This window comes from Vanessa cardui, chromosome 12 (assembly GCF_905220365.1).
Source record: "Vanessa cardui chromosome 12, ilVanCard2.1, whole genome shotgun sequence".
Classification (NCBI taxonomy): domain Eukaryota; kingdom Metazoa; phylum Arthropoda; class Insecta; order Lepidoptera; family Nymphalidae; genus Vanessa; species Vanessa cardui.
The window spans coordinates 10,061,769-10,085,439 of record NC_061134.1 but is presented as its reverse complement, the minus strand read 5'-3'; the positions used below and the strand labels follow the sequence as shown (position 1 = coordinate 10,085,439).

The 23,671-nt window shown below is 32.6% G+C and overlaps 1 protein-coding gene across 1 annotated transcript; it reads right to left on the bottom strand.

Annotated features, from left to right (window-relative positions):
* Positions 1-884: 884 nt before the first annotated feature.
* LOC124534190 lies at positions 885-22,213 on the bottom strand. Its single transcript, XM_047109899.1, has 28 exons — positions 22,058-22,213; positions 21,097-21,239; positions 20,706-20,870; positions 20,169-20,361; positions 17,914-20,076; positions 17,698-17,838; positions 17,475-17,620; positions 17,267-17,317; positions 17,057-17,127; positions 16,685-16,776; positions 16,246-16,506; positions 15,706-15,891; positions 15,448-15,572; positions 14,427-14,588; positions 14,216-14,302; positions 13,690-13,888; positions 13,442-13,567; positions 11,223-11,351; positions 10,241-10,444; positions 9,843-10,049; positions 9,263-9,353; positions 6,883-6,978; positions 5,957-6,096; positions 5,310-5,550; positions 4,040-4,207; positions 3,341-3,428; positions 2,381-2,486; positions 885-1,001 (listed from the first exon to the last, which is right to left on the bottom strand). The coding sequence occupies exons 1-28, from the start codon at positions 22,211-22,213 to the stop codon at positions 885-887; spliced, it is 6,054 nt and encodes a 2,017-aa protein (XP_046965855.1).
* Between the last annotated feature and the right edge of the window lie 1,458 nt (positions 22,214-23,671).

Below are 23,671 nucleotides of genomic sequence, written 5' to 3'. Positions count from 1 at the left end.
CGACGAAATTCAAATCGACGTCAGTAGTTACCGAGATATTCGACCATGACCTACAATCGTGATATGAAGTCTCGTCATTAGGGCACCTTATTTACCTATCAAACCTTTTTTTGGATTTACAAACGTTTATAGTGTATTACGCCTTTTAAACGAGTTTTTTATTTCACGTTGTGTTACACTTTGTATTTCTTTTTACTTATAGCCCTCAGGGCTATAATGGCAGGATTTTGTTATGTTACGCAGTAAGACTGCAATAATTAAATCACGAATACTTGGTGGTAGGGCTTTGTGCAAGCCCGTCTGGGTAGGTACAACCCACTCACCAGTTATTCTACCGCCAAATAACAGTACAGTATTGTTGTGTTCCGGTTTGAAGGGTGAACGAGCCAGTATAACTACAGGCACAAGGGACATAGCATCTTAGTTCCCAAGTTGGTGGCGCATTGACGATGTAAGGAATAGTTAATATTTCTTACAGCGTCATTGTCTATGGGTGATGGTAGCAACTAACCATCAGGTGGCCCATATGCTCGTCCGCCAACCTATACCATAAAAAAATTGAAAAACGAATCTGTATGATTGAGATCTTTTCAAAATTGTCAAATTTCGGCAATCGAATCATCCTTCGACATTTGTATGTACATAACGGCACTGGAGCGCCATTATCATGTTTGTCTCTTAATATAGGATTTATATCACTCATCATGAGTGAGATTTACAATTTAATTCAAAGTTAATCAAATAGATAGCGCCGCATTTGGCGGGCGCCGTCGTACATAATAAAATCTCAAATCATTTTCGCATTTCTTTACTAATAATCTTAAACAAAATAACAAATTATTCTTGAAATTAATAAAAAAAAATTATTAATTAAAAAAGGGTAATTAGACTGTGTCCCTTCTGTATTGTTTGGCAGCCGTGTACAATTTTTCCTTGACATCAGGATAGCCTTGCAATAAATCTTGCCAGTCCTTATGTCTCAAGAAAACCATATCAACAACCTGAAATCGTAAAACGGTTTTATTCAGTAATCATTATGATATATTCAGTCAATCAGTAGCGACGCAAGATCGAATCTTAATGTGGGCAACAGTTTACGAAGCCTTTGTTTTTTTTTCAAATTTCGAACGCGAGGCCCTTTGCACCAAGAGGCCGTGGGCGATGGTCCACACCGCCCACACCTTACTCCACCTCTACAGTCAGTGTATATCACATATTAATAACAACATAAACAATTAGAAACAATTTAAGGGATAAAATCTCTACTGCATATACATGATGCAAACACGAATTACTGAATTCATTGTGATAAGATATTGATGGTTGTCAGATTAACTAGTTATACACGCCGGTTTCTCGTGGTTACAATATAGTTCTTTCAGATTGAATTACACATAAATACAATTGTTTTTTGGCGAGGACAGTTGACGCTCTCGGTAATTGTTTACTAGAATAGGCATGTATTATACATATAAACCTTCATATATATTAATATTATAAATGCTGAAGTAACTCTGTCTGTCTGTCGCTCTTTCACGACCATACCAATAAAGCGAATTTGATGAAACTTAGGGTGAAGCAAACTTGAAGTCCAGGGAAGGTGATAGATACTAGTCTTCGCTAACCTAACCTTACACACGTCAGCCAAGCACCGTAAATGTGAGCAAAACCGCAGGCGACAACTACTCTTGAATAATTCTTTTTATTGATGAAAACAACATTACCATCCAACAACAACAACAACAACAGCTTGTAAATTCCCACTGCTGGGCTAAAGGCCTCCTCTCCCTTTGAGGAGAAGGTTTGGAACATATTCCACCACACTGTTCCAATGCAGGTTGATGGACATGTGACAGAATTTCTATGAAATTTGTCAAATGCAGGTTTCCTCACGTTGTTTTCCTTCACCGCTGAGCACGAGATAAATTATAAAGACAAATTAAGCACATGAATCAGCGGTGCTTGCCTGAGTTTGAACCCGCAATCATCGGTTAAGATACACGCGTTCTAACCACTGGGCCATTTCGACTCGTACCATCCGTTACTTACATTTCGTAGTTTTTATCACAACGTACAGACAACCAAGTGACTTTGTTTTAGAGTGCGTAGAGACTATAAATGAATACATTTTAAAATCAATATGTAATAAAATCAAAACTTTATTAATCTCTATCGACTAAGCTTTATTATCAACTTAATGCAAACTAAATTACTAGATATGTATATTGAATCATTTAATTGCTCTAAATTATTTTATATGACTCAGCTCTTAAAATGAGAATAAAAAAAAATATTTTATAGAATTGAATGTTTAAATTTTCGTTAGGTCGAATAAAAAAACTAGTATGAAAAATAAAGTGATATAAAAAAAACGATTTACCGTTCGAGAGAAATACGAAAATTGAAACGGCGTGTTTGGAAAAAGTCCCGGTAACAGTCCAAAATAACCGTTCGTATTCAGCACAGACAACATTTTCCTTTCGCCGCTGTAATGTACAAAAAACATCACTACTGTTGAATCAATACATGAACGATTTTGTAGATTTACTGACGAACGCTCTTGATCGACGAACTGGACGAGATTATAAAGTATTTAACTATAATACGAGTGAATATTGAGATGGCTGAGTTGACAAAACAATGGATTTAACTTAAGATCGTAGGTACAAATATAAACGTCACTAATGGCTTTTGTATTTTAATTTTATTTATAATTGATCTCGTGTTCAATCAAAGACAATTCAAGTGAGAAAACATTCAAGTATCAAATATACTCCGTATATTCTACCACCAAACGATTACGGAGTATTATTATATTCCGGTTAAAATAATGAGTTTGCCAGTGCAACTATAGGCACATGGGCCATAGCATCTTAGGTTGATAGCTCATTGGTGCTGTAAAAAATGGTTAATATTTCTTATAGCGCCAATGTCTATGGCAATAGTGACCACTTACCATCAGATAGGTAGGTCCTTAACCCGCTCACCTACCTATACTATAAAAAAATATTCTGACTTTTGACTGATATACTTTTACAGGACTTTAAAACATAATTTTAACAACACAAGATTCCCGTATAACAAGAGGCAAACAGACATCAAATACATTATGTTCCTTATGCAATTCAATCTAATATATAAATCTATCAACGTAACATGATATTGATTGATTCTATCAGCTCATAGTCATCAATTTTACGGTTATTATCAACGGTTCAATAAGGCAAGCTATTAGAGAGTATATCATAATATCAAATTACAATATTAGAAGCTTATGAATTAATAATAAAATAGTTGGAATTAGTAATGTAATATTAGATGATGGAATTTCATATCTTACTTCTTATCCGTGTACCACTTCTCAACTTCACCTTCATGAATAAAACACATGAATGAAAATATATCACCTTCCTGAACGATGTATTTACCTACAAAAATACAATGCACTACTTAAACTATTACGTTAAAATAGTACGATATGGTGAAACATTAAAGAAATTGATTTAATAGACAAAATTTTAAACATTAACATTTTCTGAAAATACTTAAAATATAAAATAAAATTATGATACTTTTGAAGGTACTCTTGAATGCAATAGACAAATAAAAAAGACGGCATACATGACAAACACATACATACACACATCTATAAACACACAAGTAACATATTAGTATCTGAGAACTTAAAACATATGCCAACAGTTGGGAATCCAACAAATCTGTTTCATAATTATACTTCGTGGAATGACTGTGTAAGACTGTGTGGTTAGGCACCATACCTCATCAGATATTCCACCGCTACACTTACTTTTTGTTCTATCCCATAATGGTGAGTGGGTCAGTGTAACTATAGGCACTGGAGGCTGGATATCTTATTTCGCATCGACGAAGCAATTTATGATCAATATTTCTTATAGTTCCAACGTCCAAGTGTGGTGACAACATATCACTTACCATCAGTAGTCCAAATCGACACTAGCTGTGCTTAATTAAAATAAAAGCATAAAATTATTGTTTAAATATAGATCCAATTAATTACCAGGAAAAACCACGACTCTTCGTAATCTAGCAACCAGTTGCCGATTGAAATATTCTGGAAGGTCTCGGAACAAGGGAGCCAAATGTAGGTGATGCATATATAATGATCCGAGTAAGTCTTCGCGGAGACAATTTGGAGCTTGATGAGCTAATTCCGGAAGCCAATTACCTTTAAAACGTTCAAAGGTGAAACGTATTATTATACCCAATTGTGTGAAATTGTACTAATATGTACAAAGTATATATTGTATGTTCGTTTTTAATCAATTAGAGTTATGTGATTATGAAAATAGTACGTAATTTATGTGTCTGTTGTATCGCTTTAGCGTAGTTTCTTTGTTTTTGAGAAGTAAAGACAAAAACAGATAAGGGATAACCAAATAAAACAAAGTTGCATTCGCTGTAAGAGTATTACATTATGTATTTAATAACAGACTCATCGTAATTAATGAATAACGTTTGAGTGAGATTGAATTACAAAAAAAAGTCTCTTTCTTTCTTATGTAACATACGTATGAAAGAAAGAGACAGAGAAAAAGACAAAGATAGGAAATGAGTGTCTGGAGAGGAAGAAAACGCTCTTTCCTTGACGTGACGATTTCTAATAGTTTAGTGTTGTCTGCCTTAAAAGAACTTTGTTATAATAAATATATTTAATATCAAATAGGACTGATAGTAATCATTTATCGAGATTCTAAACTATTTGACCTTTTCCTTTCCTTCCTAAAAGCCGACAACGAACTTTCAAGCCCCCCGGTGTTGCAGATGTCCATGGACGGTGGTGATCACTTCCCATCATGTGAACCTCCTGCTCGTTTATAACATAAGAAAATAAATTTGCAAGTAAAATGAAAGGGGATTAAACAATTACAGAATCAACGAAAACTGAGTGACGTCGTCAAGGCAGTGACGTCACCTCTCAGATGTAATAAGAGCAAGGGGAATCCATCTTAGGTTTTTTTGTTTTCACTGTTCAGGTAAAAAAATATTATTATTTTTCGATAATTTTAAAAACAAATTTTGGATTATCAATGTACATCTCTCAACCAATTTTCGTGGCAATCGGTGCAGAAACGACAGAGAACGAGCCAGGACAGACAGACGGACAGACAAGACGAAACTATAAAGGTTCCTAGTAGACTACGGAACCCTAAACAGAGACTCGCGCATGGAACGACAATAAGAGATACTGTGTAATGATGTATATTTTATATATGAAACCGTCGTAAATATTTTAGTGACTGGTCAATTATATAATAATAATATATTACCTCTCTGCCTTTGCCACAGTTGCTTCGTGTATTCCTGCACCGACTCCAGCAGGGCGGGAGACAAGCCGCTGTGTCGAAGGGACGTAATAAGACTGTTGACGTCGTAGTCGTAAGCGTAAAGTTCCCGAAACTTCGTGTAAACAGCACTAATAGCTACACTAAGTATCCAAATTTCTGTCGGATAAAATATGTAGTTGATGAACAGTTTGTAGTAAACTTGTTTCAACGTGAGTGCTACCACCTGAAACAAAAAGTGTTTCAATTTGAGATTATGAATGAATTCGCGTAACACTCGACGGTACTGGTTTTACAGCTATATCACAAACATGTTATAAATGTTTTGTTTATAGAAAACATATATAATATTTAATCTAATTAATTAGAATATAAACTAATGTAAAAACGAAACAATTGAATTAGGAAAATGAGAAATTGTAATTGTCATCAAAATTACATATTCTTTGTAATAGTAGTTATTTAAACAAATATTATATATGAGCAGTTTTATAAAAACCGATGAATAGTTTATAAACGCATAGACGATATCTTTATACAAATATTGTTACTTATTTATTAAGAATATTTTGAGTTATTATAACAAAATATATATACATATATGTATATATTGTCCTAATTGTGATACTCACGATATCCACTTCCGTATGAGTATATATAATTATTATGTACATCATGGCGACAACATAATCTGCAGTCCATTTTGTAGGTACCAGGAAACTAAATTTATTTTTATTATTTTCAACGTAGTTCCTTGTTATTCGAACGCATCCTACAAAATAATAAAATGTAAGAGATCGCAAATTTTTAGGCATAAAATAGAAATGTAATGAAAAAATTTAACTAGTAGGATTAAATATAATTAAAAATCAATTTAATATTTTTATTATACATATTGGAACGAAATTGGTTAAAAAATTGGTTCTCTAAAACCGCTTACAGTAGAAAGTCAAGTTAGGAAAAGGCGTTACGCCTCCAGGCAACCTTTTCCTCTCTTCCCATAAGGTTTTATATTTTTTTTTTTTATTGAATATCATCAGTCTCATACAAAATTTAATCTCTCTCTTTTTTTTGATGATGAAAAAAATTTCAAATTACACGAGATTTTTCATAACAATTTTGTCGTTATCATTTCAGTATTCTCAAACGTTAGTAATTTATTTATTGAGTCTTTTATAAAATACATTCTATGTACCGATAACAACTTCGTACCAATCGGGTGTCAAACAACAAATTTTTTTTTTCCATCCAACGAAACTCAGGAAAATGTGTACATTCCTACGATAACCCGTATTTGTACATTTTTTCAGCCATTTATAACATATGTTGAATAAAGACATACAACAAGATACCAACATACACACACACACATGAAACTCTAGAATTACCACTTTTTTGTTTAATCGTGTAATAAAATTAAACGCACTGAATAGCGAAAAATAACTTGTGTTTCTTGAACTTTGAAGAATTTGCGGTTTGTAACCAGCTAACACCAGGTGGTTCGGGCCTATATATAAAATAAAAAATAAATGTAAGGGAGAATAATAAAATAAAGCACCTCCTGTCCTTTGGCTCGGTAAGCACCATTCGGTGTAATCTATCGTTGCATTTATATCTGGAGGTACCACTGGTATATCTAATGGAAACTCCGTACCTGCAAATGATTATTTAAAATCTTAATTCAAAGTCTTTCTTAAGCGAAATAAACATATCACTATCAATACTCAAACATGAAATATTATAGTATAGATAATTTTAGATTAATTTATTTATAGGAACTAAATCCAGTTTTTTTAGTTTTATTATAATTTACAGATAATAACCTATCTAATGAATGCAAAAAATACTTTATGCTGAAGAAAACTTGTAATGATCTTGGTCGATTTTTCTCAATGTAGTCGTTCAACCAACAAATATTCAACTACACGGAAGATATAACAGTACAGATGCTACCGCGGCAAATATTCTGCGAATACGTCTATTTACCTGAATTGGTGTAATCGCATGTTAGGTTAGTAACCTAATCTATCATTAAATGCTCCATTTCTTAGATATTGGTTTGTATAATCGTAAAAATTGTAATTTTAGTGAACAAAAAAAAAAACTGTAATTATATTGCATATCAACAATTTCGAAACAAAGTAGCCTTTAAGTAAGACCGACAACCTCTTTCTGTGATAAATGCCATGACCGACAGCGAATGGAGTACGTCTAGCTTGAACGCACCATGTTCTCCCAAGAGGCCTGCTGAGGTTCGACTATTTTCGGGGCGTTACAGTAGTCGGACTTGGCCATATTGAATCAGAGTTACCACAGCCGGTTTTGTGTCAATTTTGAACAGTTGTCAAACCCAGGCAAGCACCAATTCATGTGCTTAATTTGTCTTTATAATTCATCACGTGCTCAGCAGTGATGGAAAACATCGTGAGGAAACCTGCATGTGACAAATTACAAAGAAATTCTGCCACATGTGTATTCCACCAACCCGCATTGGAACAGCGTGGTGGAATATGTTCCAAACCTTCTGCTCAAAGGGAGAGGAGGCCTTTAGCCCAGCAGTAGGAATTTACAGGCTGTTGTTGTTGAAAGTATGAATCTAAGTCTTCCAGTAAAACGAACAAAATAAACCTCAACAATTTTTTTATAATCACGGACCAATCCTCTACCATATACAGCACTTTGTTTCCCCTAAATCATAGCGCGAATTTCTAAAGCCAACCCTTTTTTGCCGCGGTGCTGTTTACACGTAAGTACCGATATAAAAGTACTCAAGTGTGTTTGCAAACAGAGGTGACCTCTAATCCATCATTTTCATAATGCGATAGGACAGCCGACACGACCGAAAAGAGTTTACGAGCTGGACCGACGGTTTTACGTTATTTCCTCCTTCCTTATCAAGGGAGTGTTTACACTGTCAACTTGAAAACTTCAGACCACTAATGAGAATTTCTTAACAGGAAAACCCGATAACATTTTATCCCGACTGATTGTTCCATTAAACGAATAAATATAAGTATATACTAATGTATATTTGAGTTAAGAGTCGTTGTATTGATCGATACGATGTAACTAATAAACGTATAGTACGACACAACTTAGATGTAGCATCGGCAAATTCAATAAAAACCGATTACTGCGGATTTATACAACCAATTAATAATAGCTCCATATCGCGTCATTCGACGTTACTCGTCGCTATAGATTCTCGAGTCAGCTCAACCCGAGAAAGCAAGTGCATGTAAATCGACGTGTCAAATTGACGAATATATTTGGTCATATTATATCAGAAGTAATAACTTGTTCGTTTGTGTAAAGATCATATTCACATCAGAAATATATATTGATAGTTAGGGATATCGTAGGTACTTAATTCGGTTGTGATCGGTTTTACGAATTTTTCCGATGCTACATCAAAAATGTGTCGTACCACACTCAGACCTACGGTACCTCGCTACAGTACCTCGCTCAGACCACATTGGTACCGCGCTCATGCCCTACGTTAGGGAAAATAGGGTCGCATGGCTTTTCAACAAAATATCTCGTCCTGTATGTATTCTAAATTATGACGCGAGACTAAGATTACGTGGATCATTTCCTTAAAAAGATATACATTTAATTGAATACTAACAAAACTTAATTCCTTTTGCTATCATATAATGGAATATGCTTATTTCAATAAAAAACATTGAAAAAAAAATGGTAAGGTTTTTTATTCCAATTGTTCTATAAGCTTATATCATATTTATATATATATATTAATGTATTCACTAATAATTACCCAGAAGACAATTATAATATAACTCAAACACGCCAATATATCCTCGCTCTAAGGAATAACCGAGGAATATTTTATATATACCGAGACCAATGATCTATCATATGTATGATTTTCCAGTAATTATTATCAACGATAGAGTAATTAATATTGTAACTATTACCTCGACAAGCCACGTATATCCACCCACACGTCATGCAGTGGAGCAGAAGGGTTACTATTATAAATTTTAATAATATCGGAGCTATAGTGCTCTGAAACAATTATATAACATGGTTATTCGTTTTGATCTTCTATCTCTTTCTATCTTATACAGAATAAAAAATATTTTTGAATAATCAATAAATAATAAGTGTTAACTACTTTTTATCGAGGTCACAAAGTTTTTTTCAATAGCAATTGTCATCCAATCGCTATATCAACAAAGCTTATGAAAAAGCAAAAGCGATGTTATATTAAAAAATAAATCAGTACAATTTACTTGGTGGTGTGATGTGCAAGGCCGTTTTGGTAGGTCGCACCCAAAAATCAGATACTCCGCCAAATAGTAAACAGTATTTTTGGGTTCCGGTTTGAAGGGTAAGTGAGCCAGTGCAACTACAGGCAAAAGGGACATAACATTTTAGTTCCCAAGGTTGGTGGCGCATTAGCAATGTAAGGAATAGTTAATATTTCTTACATGTTAATGCTGAACACTTTTAATCAGGTGACCAAACAAACTAAACTACAAAAATAAAAATAACCTCAAATCCCTTGCAGAGGTGCTGATGAAAATTATACAGGAGACGCAATCTCAGGAGCCTCGTCAGGCTATAAGCTCTGTTACCAGTAAAATATGTTGTTATTGGTAAAATTATTGAGAGAGCGTCAATGTAAAAATGGCACTTTTTAAGAATACCCCATTGTACAGGCACATCTATGCACATTCCTTGAATCACTACCAGTTCAGTCTAAAACATTGTAGAAGTAACCGATTAAAGACAATTAATGACTATATGAATTGACGATCCAAAATCAAAGTATACTTTTTTCGGTATATATTCAATGAGTAACTTCCAAAAATATCACAAGGTACAATTACCTAAATATGCCACCACTAGGTACATATATCATTTTCCAATAATTTAAAGGCAATACTTACTGAGTAATATTCAGCTATCATGTGAAGTGTATGGATGATATCCAAAATTGTGAAGAAAAATAACATCTCCAAATTATTCCCTTCAGGCAAAGTTATTAAAAGAAGGACTGAAAAGGCTGATGCCACCGGACCAAATATCCAGGTCAGATACAGGAAACGAGAGTACCAAGTACCAGATCTTGCCTTCACTCGTTCCGTCATCCACTTTTTTAAAAACAAATCTATATTAATATTTATTTGAATTCATTCGAATTGACTATATAGCAAAATGATCCTAAAATAATTATTTACAAATATTTGCTGTGTTAAAGAAAGAAAAACTGGTTTCAAACGATTTGGTGAATGTACGCTTCTAAACCTACCAATATTATAATTTCAAAACTTTGAGAAGATACATGGATGTTTGATACACTTCCACACCAAAACTAGCTTTACGTACACTTAACTTATAAATCCACATATTGTATGAGCCACATACCATTATAGTAATGGATATTACGCTGCAAAAATTTTATGTAGTTATTCTACTCAAGCCGGGAATGATCATATAGAAACCCGGAGATAGAAGGAAGAAGGATAAAAAATTCTTACTCACTAATAACCATAAGTGAGTAAGAATCCCACATAGCTTGGAGTCTCCCGAGCAAATGGGTAACTTTTTTTATATTCGTAGTAAGACATACATATATTAAAATTGACTTATTTTGTCATCTGCAAGCGAGAGTTACAGGAATCTAAACTAATAAGATAAGAAGGAAAATTTGTTTTATTGGTGAACTCTGGAACTAATGTAGTACCTAATAATCCTGAGTGCGAGTAGTGGAGTAAATTTAAATATAAAATGTTCAACTTCAATAAAGTTCTGGTGTGAAAATCTTGGATATGTTCTAAATCCAACGCAAAGAGCTCGATGAAAACGGCCAACGGTATATAAATGTTAAATATTAAATATTAAGTCTTTGAAGTTAAATCGGCAACTAACCGGGCACTTGATAGTCTTTCGCCGTCGAAGCAAATACTTTATTGTATTATAAGGATTTTCAGTTACTATATTCTTAACACACATATAATCGTATTTTGCTTGAGGATTTTTGGCAATACTTTCTCTGCCCTGAAAACAATGAACGTTACTTCATATTTCTTTAATATTAGCAAGAATACTTCTATAAATTGTTTACGCAATAATACTATATTTCAAAGAAGGGACCAGCATCTTTGCCTCTGTGAAGAAACATTGAAGCTCGATTAATTAAATCATTGAACGATTTGTTTCGGTTACGGATTTTAAGTATTGGCTTGGAATTGGACTTTTTTATTGATATACTTGTCAATAAAGTAAATCGTAGGAAAATCTACTATCCGTTCGGAGAACAAATCGTTTCTTAAATAAAGTAATAGGTAATAGGTAGAGTAACCGGGTAAACAATAATTAGAAAATAAACAACCTTGAATAAGTATCCCATCATTGATCGATTGCCAATATACTCTATAGTATTTAAAATGTATTTAAAAAAAATTTTAACAAAAAGAAAAACCGACTTCAAACAAAACACTATTTTAAAACAAATGAATATGCACGAAAAAGTAATAAAAATAATTGCGTATTCAACATATTTTTTAGAGTCTACCTAAGTTAAATGAAATGAAAAATATTAGACTACTTAAAAGTCGATTAACGATTATATCATGTAGTTATAGTTATTGGTATATTTGGAGCCGGTGTCAGCCACGGTGCCCTTGCCCCAACAATCAAAAGAAAGAAGCGATACGAGCCCCTTGATTGATCCAGTATATAAAACATATTTGTTAAAGTATTCTCGTATTGTTTTTTGATAGATATACTGTAGGGTTTTATTGGCTGACACCGACTCCAAATATAACAATAATTATAACTACATGATATAATCGTTAATCGACTTTTAAGTAGTCTAATATTTTTCATTTCATTTAACTTAGGAAGACTCTAAAAAATATGTTGAATACGCAATTATTTTTATTACTTTTTCGTGCATATTCATTTGTTTTAAAATAGTGTTTTGTTTGAAGTCGGTTTTTCTTTTTGTTAAAATTTTATTTATTTTTTGATTTTAAGTGAAGCTGATATTGACTAACTAATTTTTTTTTAATATGGATAGATTAAGCGTTCCGTTTATACGAGTCAGAAACTACTTCGAGGACAATTTCAAAGGAAACTTGCGAATAAAGCAAAAATAGACTTTCGAAAATGCGGATTTAATACGTCACGCGGCGTAAACTACAAGGATCCCTCGAAAGAGCTGTAATCGAACTCAGCAAAAAACCTTTGAAAAAGACTAACTATATTTCGTACATCATATGACATCACATCACATACACAAAATTTGATTAAAGATAGTAAGAAATTCTGCCCCATATCGCACCCTAACTGCGAGCCGTATAGGAGTTCCATCACTACATAGTATAAAATAAAGTCGTTTTGTCTGTCCCTATATCTTTAAATCTACGCAACGGATTTTGATGCGGTTTTTTTTAAAAGATAGTGTGATTCAAGGGGAAGGTTTGTGTATATAATACATGAACAATATAGTAAAGAATCACTCATAATTTTAGAAGTTTGCGATGTGATGTCTTATATAAACAAATTCTGTAGTATATTTAGTATCAGTATTGCACCCGTGCGAAGCCGGGGTGGGTAGCTAGTTGATTATAATATTCGACTATGATAATTACATAAACATAACCACATTACGGAAGGTGACTCAAATATCCAAATAACCTATAAATAAAAGATTCGACCGAGTATCGCTAACGTGCTCCGCAGAATTGTTCCGTTCCCTTCCGTTCCGTTACTTTGTCATGGATCCTGTGCTCAGAACCTTACCAAACTTTCACCAAATTACCCTTGAAGTATATATTTTATAATAAAAAAAGAATTATCAAAATTGTTTAACGTGATTTTCAGTTATTCACCTATTTGTCGCGCATATACATAATGCAAATTTAAGACTTATGTCGTTTTCATATGGATACCATCATCGGAAAAAAAAATAAAAAAAATGGGACCCCACGGGAAGCACTACCTTTCAAACAAAAAAAAAATTATCAAAATCGGTCCACCCAGTGAAAAGTTATGAGGTAACAAACATAAAAAAAAAAAAAAAATACAGACGAATTGATAACCTCCTCCTTTTGGAAGTCGGTTGAAAAAATAGAAAATTTCACCTTGTCGCCAATGATTTCCTGAAAATCTTTTATGGGTATCTGTAGAAGGTCGGCATATTCAGTAGACACCGCTGAAATGCGTAGCGGTCTGGGAGTTGATTGGTCTAATTGACCAAATATCGAACCCTGTAGTATAATGTAAATTATTACGTTTACAATTTAGTAAGTATGTAAAAAATGCCATACAATGATGGAAATAAGTTCGTATTTTGAATGATATGTTTAACGATCACAGTAATACAAATAACCTTTGATAGAATAGCTAAATCAGCACCGTCTTTTTTAATCATTATTTTCCCTCTGTGAACGATGAATACGTAAGGAGTAAGATCCATCTGTCTGACGATAGTTTCATATGGGAGGAAATAAAGTTGGGTTGAAGCGCTAGCCAGATCTCGTTCCACGCTTTCGATACCGCACAGGAGAGTATCAGTAGCCTCCACAGCCCTGATAATAATAATTAAGTATTTTATTATTTTAGTTTTTTTTTAATACAAACTGTGTTCGTATTTTAAATTATTTTATCTGTGGACTAACTCGAATACTAAATTTTAAATACGTAAACATTTGCGAGGTCTGAGAATGAACGTATTGTCGTTCATTCTCAGACCTCGTCTTACCTTTATGGTGATCTCTGCCAAGATATAAATGGACCTTGGCACAAATCAGGACATTGGGTACGTATGTAAAAACGATTCACCGATCTGTGTCCACGACAGGAATAAACTGATTCCCTAAGAGCCAGTCATCAAAAAAAGGCCAGACCATACTTACTTTTTAAAGAAATAGTAACTCAAGTCCTGTCTGAATATAACGCCTATGCGTTCATTCATTAAGCTCTGAATATTTATTCCTTTTGTCCTATAAATGAATATCTCATTAAATTAAAAACATATCACGTATACGAAGAGAGATTTATCTCATCAACGTATTAATTATCAACAAATTAATCAATTACAAGCATTATTACTGCCAATAATTTTACCTTAACCACCAGTATCTAAAATGGGCCACAGCTCGTTTGATGAGTTTGTTATCAACTCTCTCCGCTTTCAAGAATCTTCTCAATTGATTTACTCCGTGTTGAAATAACGTATTACCTCGATAATTTAATACAAGTAGAGTTAATGAGTAACACATCACATACCTAGACGAAATAAACTTCATCATTACTTTGTACAAAACAAAGTTGCTTATGCTTAAAACTTTAAAATTACGCAACGGATTTTAATGTTGTTGATTTTAATTTTTAAATAGATAGAGTAATTTTAGAGAAAGGAAAGATTTTGTATATAATGAACTATATATAAGAGAAACACAGATTATTTTAGATGTTTTTAATGTGATGTCGTAAATAAACAAATTCTGTAGAATACTTAGTATGAATATCACCCGTACGAAGCCTAGCTTGACCTATCACCATGAAAATTAACGCATATATATATTTATGATAATGATTTTTATACTTATTGTAACTCGCGACTGTATAAATCTGGAGCAGGTCAACTTATATTCCAATGTTTTATAATAACCAGGACCCAAATTCGACTCACAAATAGACAGTGTATCGAAAACGAATCGAAACATAGTCGTTGCCATTCAGCCGTTTTCTTATTCCACCAACTGAATCATAACAGCGTTAGGAGAATAAGCCCCCTGGACAACGACTACCACTATATACACTTAGACTAAAAATAATTAGTACAATATCGGTAAACTGATTTCTATCAGCTGTTTCGCGATGTTTTAGTTATTTTCACGGATTTATCGAATTAAATGCAACAATATCTACTCGTCAAATATCAAGCTGTATTATTAAAGCCAGTCTGTTATTATTTCATTAAATACTTATCGAATCATTTTTCAATAATATCTTAATTACGACTACCGTCCAAATTATCACGTGTAAGCGATCATTTCAACCATATCAAGTAAATTAAAACTGTTAATACAAAATAATGTGTGTATTTTGCGAAGATAAATTCGTTAGTATTATCAGCACTTACCAGAACATACCCCCAAGAACGAAAAGTACGAATCCAACTCCGAGGTGTTCACGATTTATTTGAAACTTTCCAAGATTAAATCTCATAAAACCGCTCTGAGCAAGGTTTAGACTTTCGGCGTAAACCTGCAAAAGTTAATCTGTTTCATAAAAAAAACCGCACTTAAAGTATGCTCTCGGTAATATTTTTACTAAAATTATAATATTTTGCTGAACAAACTTTTAGTCTTAATAATATAATATATATTCATAAGTTTACCATATGTAGCTGATGTTTAGTTGGGTTTTCATCCAGTGGAAGGTAGCTAGGCAACCAGCAATGATTTCGACGTGACATTCTTTCTAGAGCCAACTTTTCTCCCCAAGTGAAATCTATACACTGACTTACAAAGTAATGGGCTGACCCGAGCATTACCAGAAGAGAAACGACTTGCCACTTCAGTATCTAAATTTTATTTAACAAATTAAGTCAATAAGACCGCAAAGTTACTAAAACTTATATCTAAACAAAGCGCAGTAAAAATGTATCCTCAAATTAATTTGATTAAATGAATCCTAGTGATTTGTAAATTTTATCCTTACCGAAGATCGCAGACCTAGGTCTGAGCAAGCAAATCAAAATCACAAGTTTGCAATAAAAAATAAACAACGTGGAGAAGTCAGGGTTTTCCAAACGTGTTTCCAACAGGACAATGAACTTCTACTCAACGTCAAATTTGGTCCAGCAATACGTTCTAAATTCATAAATTAACTAAATATTTAAGTATAAAAATAATACTATAAATATTACGATACGAACCATTAAAAATGCAAAGCTTATGTTTGGCCTGTCGGCTATGTAATTAAAGTATCCCATGAGAATATATAAATGTGCGAATTTACTGATTGTGTCCAATAACATCCCATTGCTCTCGTTGATGGTTTTTGTGGTGAATAAATTAATAATTTGGTAGCACGGCAAACATCCGATGAGATCGAAAACAAAACCGCGACAAACATAGTGGATAATAGTTTTACGCAAGCTTGTAATTAGTAAGCCTCGTTCATCGTAATAGCCCACCTGTCGTAGGAAAATTAAATATTAAGAAGTTCTTAAGTTATTATAATAGTTTTAATCATAATATAATCGAGATAATGGCAAGAGGACATCTACTGGATTAATTTGATCAATGATTATCTTTTTCATAGTCTTCAATATAATTAGAAGTATAAATCGATATTATGAAATAGCAACTTACAAAAAATTTCATGCCAATATCGATAAGTGAAATGAAATCACAGATATCACTTAATATTTGAAACGGTTTCCTGAAACAAGCTCCGCTACCACCTTCAGAGAATGAAATAATTAATTAATTAAATATGATTTAAGTAAACTCGAAAATAAATAAAAAAAAAATGTACAAATTATAAAGAAATAAAAAACTAAAGAGCCGAGATGACCCAGTAGTTAGAGCGCGTGCATCTTAATCCGTAATAATTCCGAACCTTCTCTTCAAAAGGGAGAAGAGGCCTTAGCCCAGCAATGGGAAATTTGCAGGCTGCTGTTGTAAGCAACTAAAACCAATACATTTTTATGTCAGAAATCAAAAATCTTATTTAAAAGATACCTTGAATTGCAGTTGTTGCTATAGAAACAGCAACGACAATTGCGCGAAAAAACATCCAATAGTGCATGAAACTGAAAATTGAAAGAAAAATAACTCAAAATATTATTAAGAAAAAAAACTGAGACCGTCACAGGAAGTCAGAAGAAAAAATTATAACCATAGTAAAATATTTTTACATAGATTTATATATAGTTAGGATAATGTACTCACCCCGTTGATGGATTTATAAAAGCATAACCAGTTTCAGGTTTCTCAGATTCACTGGAATCATTTAACGTTTTTGTGGGGACTATACCAGATCTCCTTGCATGAAAAATACGTTGTCTAAGAACTTTTTGATACTAAAATGATAAATATACTTTCACTGCTTGCATTAAACGTATTATTCGTGTCATAATTATTGTTTGGTGTAGAATACATTACATTTTTATGTTTTTTTACATAATCTTGCACGATGACATCAATTTTCGGAGAGAATTCTTCAATGCAATGTTGAAAATGTCCCAACTCGTTCGGGTAATGTTTTATTATATTATAAAAATCTTGAGTTTTTATATACAAAATCTACAAATTGTTATCGATTGTTATTTTTTTATTTTGATTATTTAATATGCATATATTTCAATTTTAAAGGCACGTACTTCACATTCAGTGTAGGCGCTTAAAGTTCTCAAAGAAACGGTACCAAAAAATACTCCAAACGATGTCAGCAATTCTCCCGGATTATATTTTATTTTTACTAGCTCACCTTGATCATTTGGATATTCACATAGAACTGAGCCCTTAAAATTACAGGTAGGAAATTACAAAAAAAAATAGAAACAAAATATTGTAAATAAATATTTAAAAAAAATTACCTGCACGATCCATGAAACGTTCTTACACACGATACCATATAGAATAATGGTCGAATTCTTGGGAAGTACCAAAAATTTTCCTTTGTAGGCTAACTCTTTTATAAGAGCAGGATCAGCAGATATAAAAGCTCTTGATTCTTTTATTACTCTCTCAGCAACTTCTCCGTGAACTTTCCAATAAATATCGTAAGGTTCATTTTTTAAATAATTCGGATGCATTACATCCATGCCATTGTAATATTTCCAATGACATGTCAAATATCTATTTAAGCGTTTGAGTAAATCGGGATGAATTTTATGATGTGTGTAATGGTTTTTAATATTTGCCACAAAATATTGATAATTACAAATTTCTCTGTATTTCAAATATAGAGATGCAACCAAATTGGTTTTGCAATAAATGTAAACTATAAACGATGTGTAACTGATTAAAATTGCAAAGTAAATATCCATCAATGTGTTTGGAAGGTACTCGTAATACAAATATTCTAAAGTCCAAGCTAACGCAACAATAAGCGGATGAACTCCTTCGAAATTACATCTGTCGTCAGATGTTCCTCTTTGACAAAATACTTCTCCATAAAAATAAGATGTCGTTAAATAAGGACTGGTTTTGTCGATCAAAAAAATAAAGTAGCTGACGATGTAAACAAAGGAAACGTTTATCAGGGTGATTTTATAACAAACATCGTAAACCGGATTCTTGTTAATTTCCCATTCGGTAAATAAAACGTATATTTTGATTAAGCGATTGAATTGACAGGCAGCGTATAGCTGAGGTACACCACAAATTACCACCAAATTTTCTATCCATACAGTCGATAGAACATCTAAAACGAATTTTGTACTTTTACAGCGAGCGAACATTACAGCAGCGAAATTATCTGTGATATTTTCATTCTTCACTACAGATGTCAAAAGTGATACTACGATATCAAGAATATAAACAAGATCAGTCCAAAACTGAAAAAATTTAAACCACGTAGGTATATAGTTTCTGGTTATATATGGAGGGTACAATAATAATACACAGAAAACGGTAAAAGTTACTATTTTCTTCCACACTCGACCAAACGTGGAATCTGGTACGAATATCCATGGAAATTTAACATTAGAAAACATGGAATTCATTTGTAGCTGTATATCACTGCACAGCACCAACTGCCCAATATATTTTGCGCAATGGTAAACATTGTCTTCTGCCGGTAATTCACATTTGTCTCCTTCTTTCTTAGAAGATCGCTTTTTCCAGCTGGATAAAGCGTCAGAAATTTCCCACCAACGTCTTTTAACCCAAGCGATACCTTCGTCCTCTGCCCTATCTAAGCCTCTAACATGTTGCTTACACGTGTACAAAGTCCGAGCGTGCTTAATCCTCCCTTTAACTAGACCCATTATCATACGACGATCTTCTGGATATTTATGTAATGAATTTAGAATATCTACACGTGCTATGTATAAGACTTCACAATAGGTCAGACACCGAACAATCACTTTTCTCTTTGAAGCTGGGAGAAAGAAGTTAATATCACCAAATATTGTCCCACTCGTTACAGAAATCAAGGGTGTTGATGCGTCATCCATAGAGATTAATTGGACTATGCCAGATTTAAGATAATATAAATTCGAATTGCAATGTAGTCCGGCGTAAAGTCTTTCACCGGGCAACTTATAATCGAATCTAACGTATTCACTGAGCCAACGCTTAAAAGGAGCTGAAGTTTTTCTTAAAGTTGGGCTATGGTAAAAAACTGGCCAAACCAAATCTTGCCTGATGTCAACTCTCAAATATCTCGGTAACTCTGTTATTACTTCCGGTATCCAAGTTATACCATTTCGTTTATGCCACATAAGCTCATAGAATTTTTTAACCTCAATATAGGCTTTTGATGTTGGATTACGTCTTTGAGTTTCCTCGATGATTCTTTTCACTTGTGGATAATAAATGCATATTCTTCGAAACTTTAGTAGTGCCTCAGCGACCATCTTTGGAAATACTATAAATGTTAGTAGGATATTTCCTCCGATTAACAGTACGCTGATGATTATGTATTCTGATAAAGTAGAGGGTTTTATTTCATCAAATTGCTTATTAACAGCGTATGATAAAACCATTGAAGCTCCATAAACATACGTAGAGAAATAAGCGTCGGTTTCGTTCAGCTAGAAATATTATGTACAAATTAAGCAAAATATACATACCTGTAGGAAAATATAAACAACATAGAAATATTCTTTGAACAAGTTTTACTTACTTTATGCATCACATAAGATCGCCAATCATATATTCCAGTTTTACAATTTTCGCAAAGGCCGTGCGACGTCAGTAAAAGTATAAAACAAGTAACACAATTGATACTTATTGCTAACATTATTGTATATCCGCACACAATCCAGATAAATTTATGTGTTGTTAACAGTGAAAAACTATCAGCAACTCTGTAGATGCTAAAATAAGAGAAATCTTAAAGTTCATTTATAATAATTAATGAGGTTATTTTATGTAAAAAGTATGATAATCATCTTAATTTACACCATATAATCAAAGGTAGTGGATTCAATTATTAGTAAAGTTTGTGCTAAATTGTTTTGTAGTGATAAGACAATTGTAGCAAGAAAAGCCAGACGATATCGATCTCGTATCGAGAAATGACAATAATTATAAATATGTAAAGTTCATTTAACTTTATTATTTTGATAGTTCTCAAATTCGAGAATTAAATTATACTACCAGCCACACTTTTTTATATATTAATTCCATATTTTTGCATATGTAAAATGAATAAACTTACATAACAAATTCCGTGAATGAAAGTACGTTTGGCCATAATTCGACAGGGGAACATACTTCTTCAGCCATAATGCGATAAAATGGAATTAATGATAGAATATCAAGTAGAAGCAAGAACGCTGATTTTGGCAAATATTCCCGCCTCATTGCTTCCTCGGTTACTTGTCTAGTTAAAAAATATATTATCAGCATTTCGAAATGAATTATTCCTATCCAATTTTTCAATAGCAACATTTTCAAAAATAATAAATAATTGTTATTATATTAAAATAATTAATGTACTCTTTGTTTGAACAAAATACATAATGTAAGTAAATAATTTATACTCGTATCTGAACTTAAGTTATGATAAATCGATTAAATTCTCTTTGCGATTCGAAATATCAAATTACCTGTGGAGCATATGAAGAAATGTATCCAAGCCATAAATTGGATCGCAAAAGTACAAATAGAGAAGCTTAATAAACGATAATTCCGGTATATCTTCCATAGTGTCCCAGCAGTAAACAATAGGGTAAACGGACTGAATAGGGCCCTGCAAATTACACAAAGAAATATAAGTAATTATTATATTAATAATGAACATATAAGAAAACGTATTTAATTTTCATCGAGTCTGTCTGTCATTCCATGACATTTCCATTCAGAGTGTACATAGATAATGATGCTAATATATTCACTAGATTTTTATATTATATCGTAAAAGATAACAGTGTTTTAGTATCAAAAATAGGGCGTGAATATTTATTTTATCAGAAATTTACTACAATGGCAACCAGACTGCCAAAAATACTAGCATAATATGTAATATTTTTCATTTACGCTCTGTTTGCCATAAAACGTTTTGCCTAATGGATTTACTAGACATAACAATGAAGTAAATACTAAGCCTGAAGTGGATTCTTGTTCAGTGAAAATATTCGGGTTGGAACAGAAGCATATATACAAGAAGGATCTACCTCGGGTTTATGATGAGGTTCGTGATCGATTTTAGTAGTCATTCTTGGTTACTGTTGGTTTGACCTGGGCCTAAAGCACATAACCTAGCAGAATCAAAATCGGAATCGCTACAAGTAATTTTCTAGGACTGCAGATCAATGATGAAATCGTATTTGTTTAACGTAAATTTGATTGATACAAGGAATTCCAATAGATAAATGTACCGGCTTACTCTGTTAGGGAACATATTAGTTACGATGTTTCTGTACTTATAATTAGGTATTTATCGTACCGCCGATTGAAAAAAAACATAGAAATACACTCTTGCTTAAATGGATGACGATTCAATGTTCTTGTACCAAACTTTTAATACTTAACCTTTTATAAAACGACAATTGTTAATACATGACTTACAATAATTGTTTTAATGATAACCACTGCAATAACGACACTCCTGAACACTGGGTGGAATGGAATAAAGAGCACATTACTCCAGCGTATTGAAGTTTCATCAGTGTACCCTTCTTCATATTTTTCATCAAGGTCACTTATATTGTTCAGATTTATCATTGTGACATTTTTTTTATTTCTATAACAGTGAAATTAATCTAAAAGAAACTTTATCCCAGCAAATAAAACCGATTAATTTCAATTATTGAAATATGTTCAGTTATTGACAAGGTAATAAAACAAAATTATTTGTTGACAGTGTTTTTATTAGAATTTTCTTTTCATAGACATATTCTAGGTTACACCAGTAAGTTTGTATAATATCATAGTGTACACTGTCACACGGCTATGCGACTCGACTCATTTGGCTGATGCAGAACAAAACATAAATGAAGAAACGAAAGAAATGGAAGAAGCTAAGGCTTTGGCATATTATTTCAAAGCTAAAACATGAAATTAAAATGATTTGTATAAAACGTATGTTTACTTATTTATAAATACAATAATGATTGTTTTACTTAATTATTAATAAGTTATTAATGATAAAGCGAGTCAAATTATTTTAAAAGATTCAGAAACCGCTTCAGGTTTCCTTAATTTTTGGAATTTCAATGTGTAATACGATAGTTGGTAAATCGTTCGTGTAACAGCTGATACACTATTGTGTAGCTCGTTTACATAGCTAAATAAATAAATGATAGATGGATGTATCTATATTTAAAATGTTATATATAGTGTATATAATACTGATTAATCGAAATTGATCCTTTAAAAGTCGTTGAATTAAAACAAAATTACCAACTACAATACTGCGAATTACACACAGTATTCGTACCTATATAGTTTGCCATGCGGCACATTTTATGTTAAGATTAGAGGTAGCTTGCTTCCTATGAGTATAAGGATGATGACAAGACGCTACGACGCGCGACGTGGCCCCATCAAAAGCGGGAGCACGCATTATCTTAATTAAACGTTGAACTGGCAGCATCTTACTTACACAGCGTGTTTGACGAGCTCATCTTGAGAAGGGTTGTTCTTAAAAAATACCACTGAGATAATATTCTTTTTAATTTAAGATGCCATAAAACATACACTTATTAATATTAATTACATTAAACTTTTATAACAATTCATTATACTTTTACTCTCCGTGGATTTACGGGTAAAATAATATTCCATAAAAAACACGATGATCCCGCAATTTTCATCATTTTACCGAAGCCCAATGTTTCTCTCGTAATATCTCATGTGTAATGAAACGATCAAGAGTCTATTTGCCCATTCAATAAACGGGGATGGAGCGCCCGTCGATATCGTATAACCTAACTATAGCGTACTTGCAATTTCGTTTTAGTTGTAAGTAATTATGTAAAATCAATTTACTTTTGTTAATATATAAAATTTATTATGACAAATGATAATTATAATTCAACTATTATAAATCGTTTCATAATTAATTAAATAAATATAATGTAACCTATTTATAATTTTACAAAACGTTTTTACTTTAGTCAGTAAAGGCATTGTATTTGATACAAAAGCTGCTTTATATCGGTTCATGAAATAAATTGTTCC

Coding starts and splice junctions, on each gene's coding strand:
- LOC124534190 (XM_047109899.1), bottom strand. CDS start 22,213: ATGATAAATCTGAACAATATAAGTGACCTTGATGAAAAATATGAAGAA. Junction 17,839..17,913: donor ACGTTTCATGGATCGTGCAG/GTAATTTTTTTT, acceptor TGTAATTTTAAG/GGCTCAGTTCTATGTGAATA. Junction 13,568..13,689: donor ATTTAGCTATTCTATCAAAG/GTTATTTGTATT, acceptor ATTATACTACAG/GGTTCGATATTTGGTCAATT.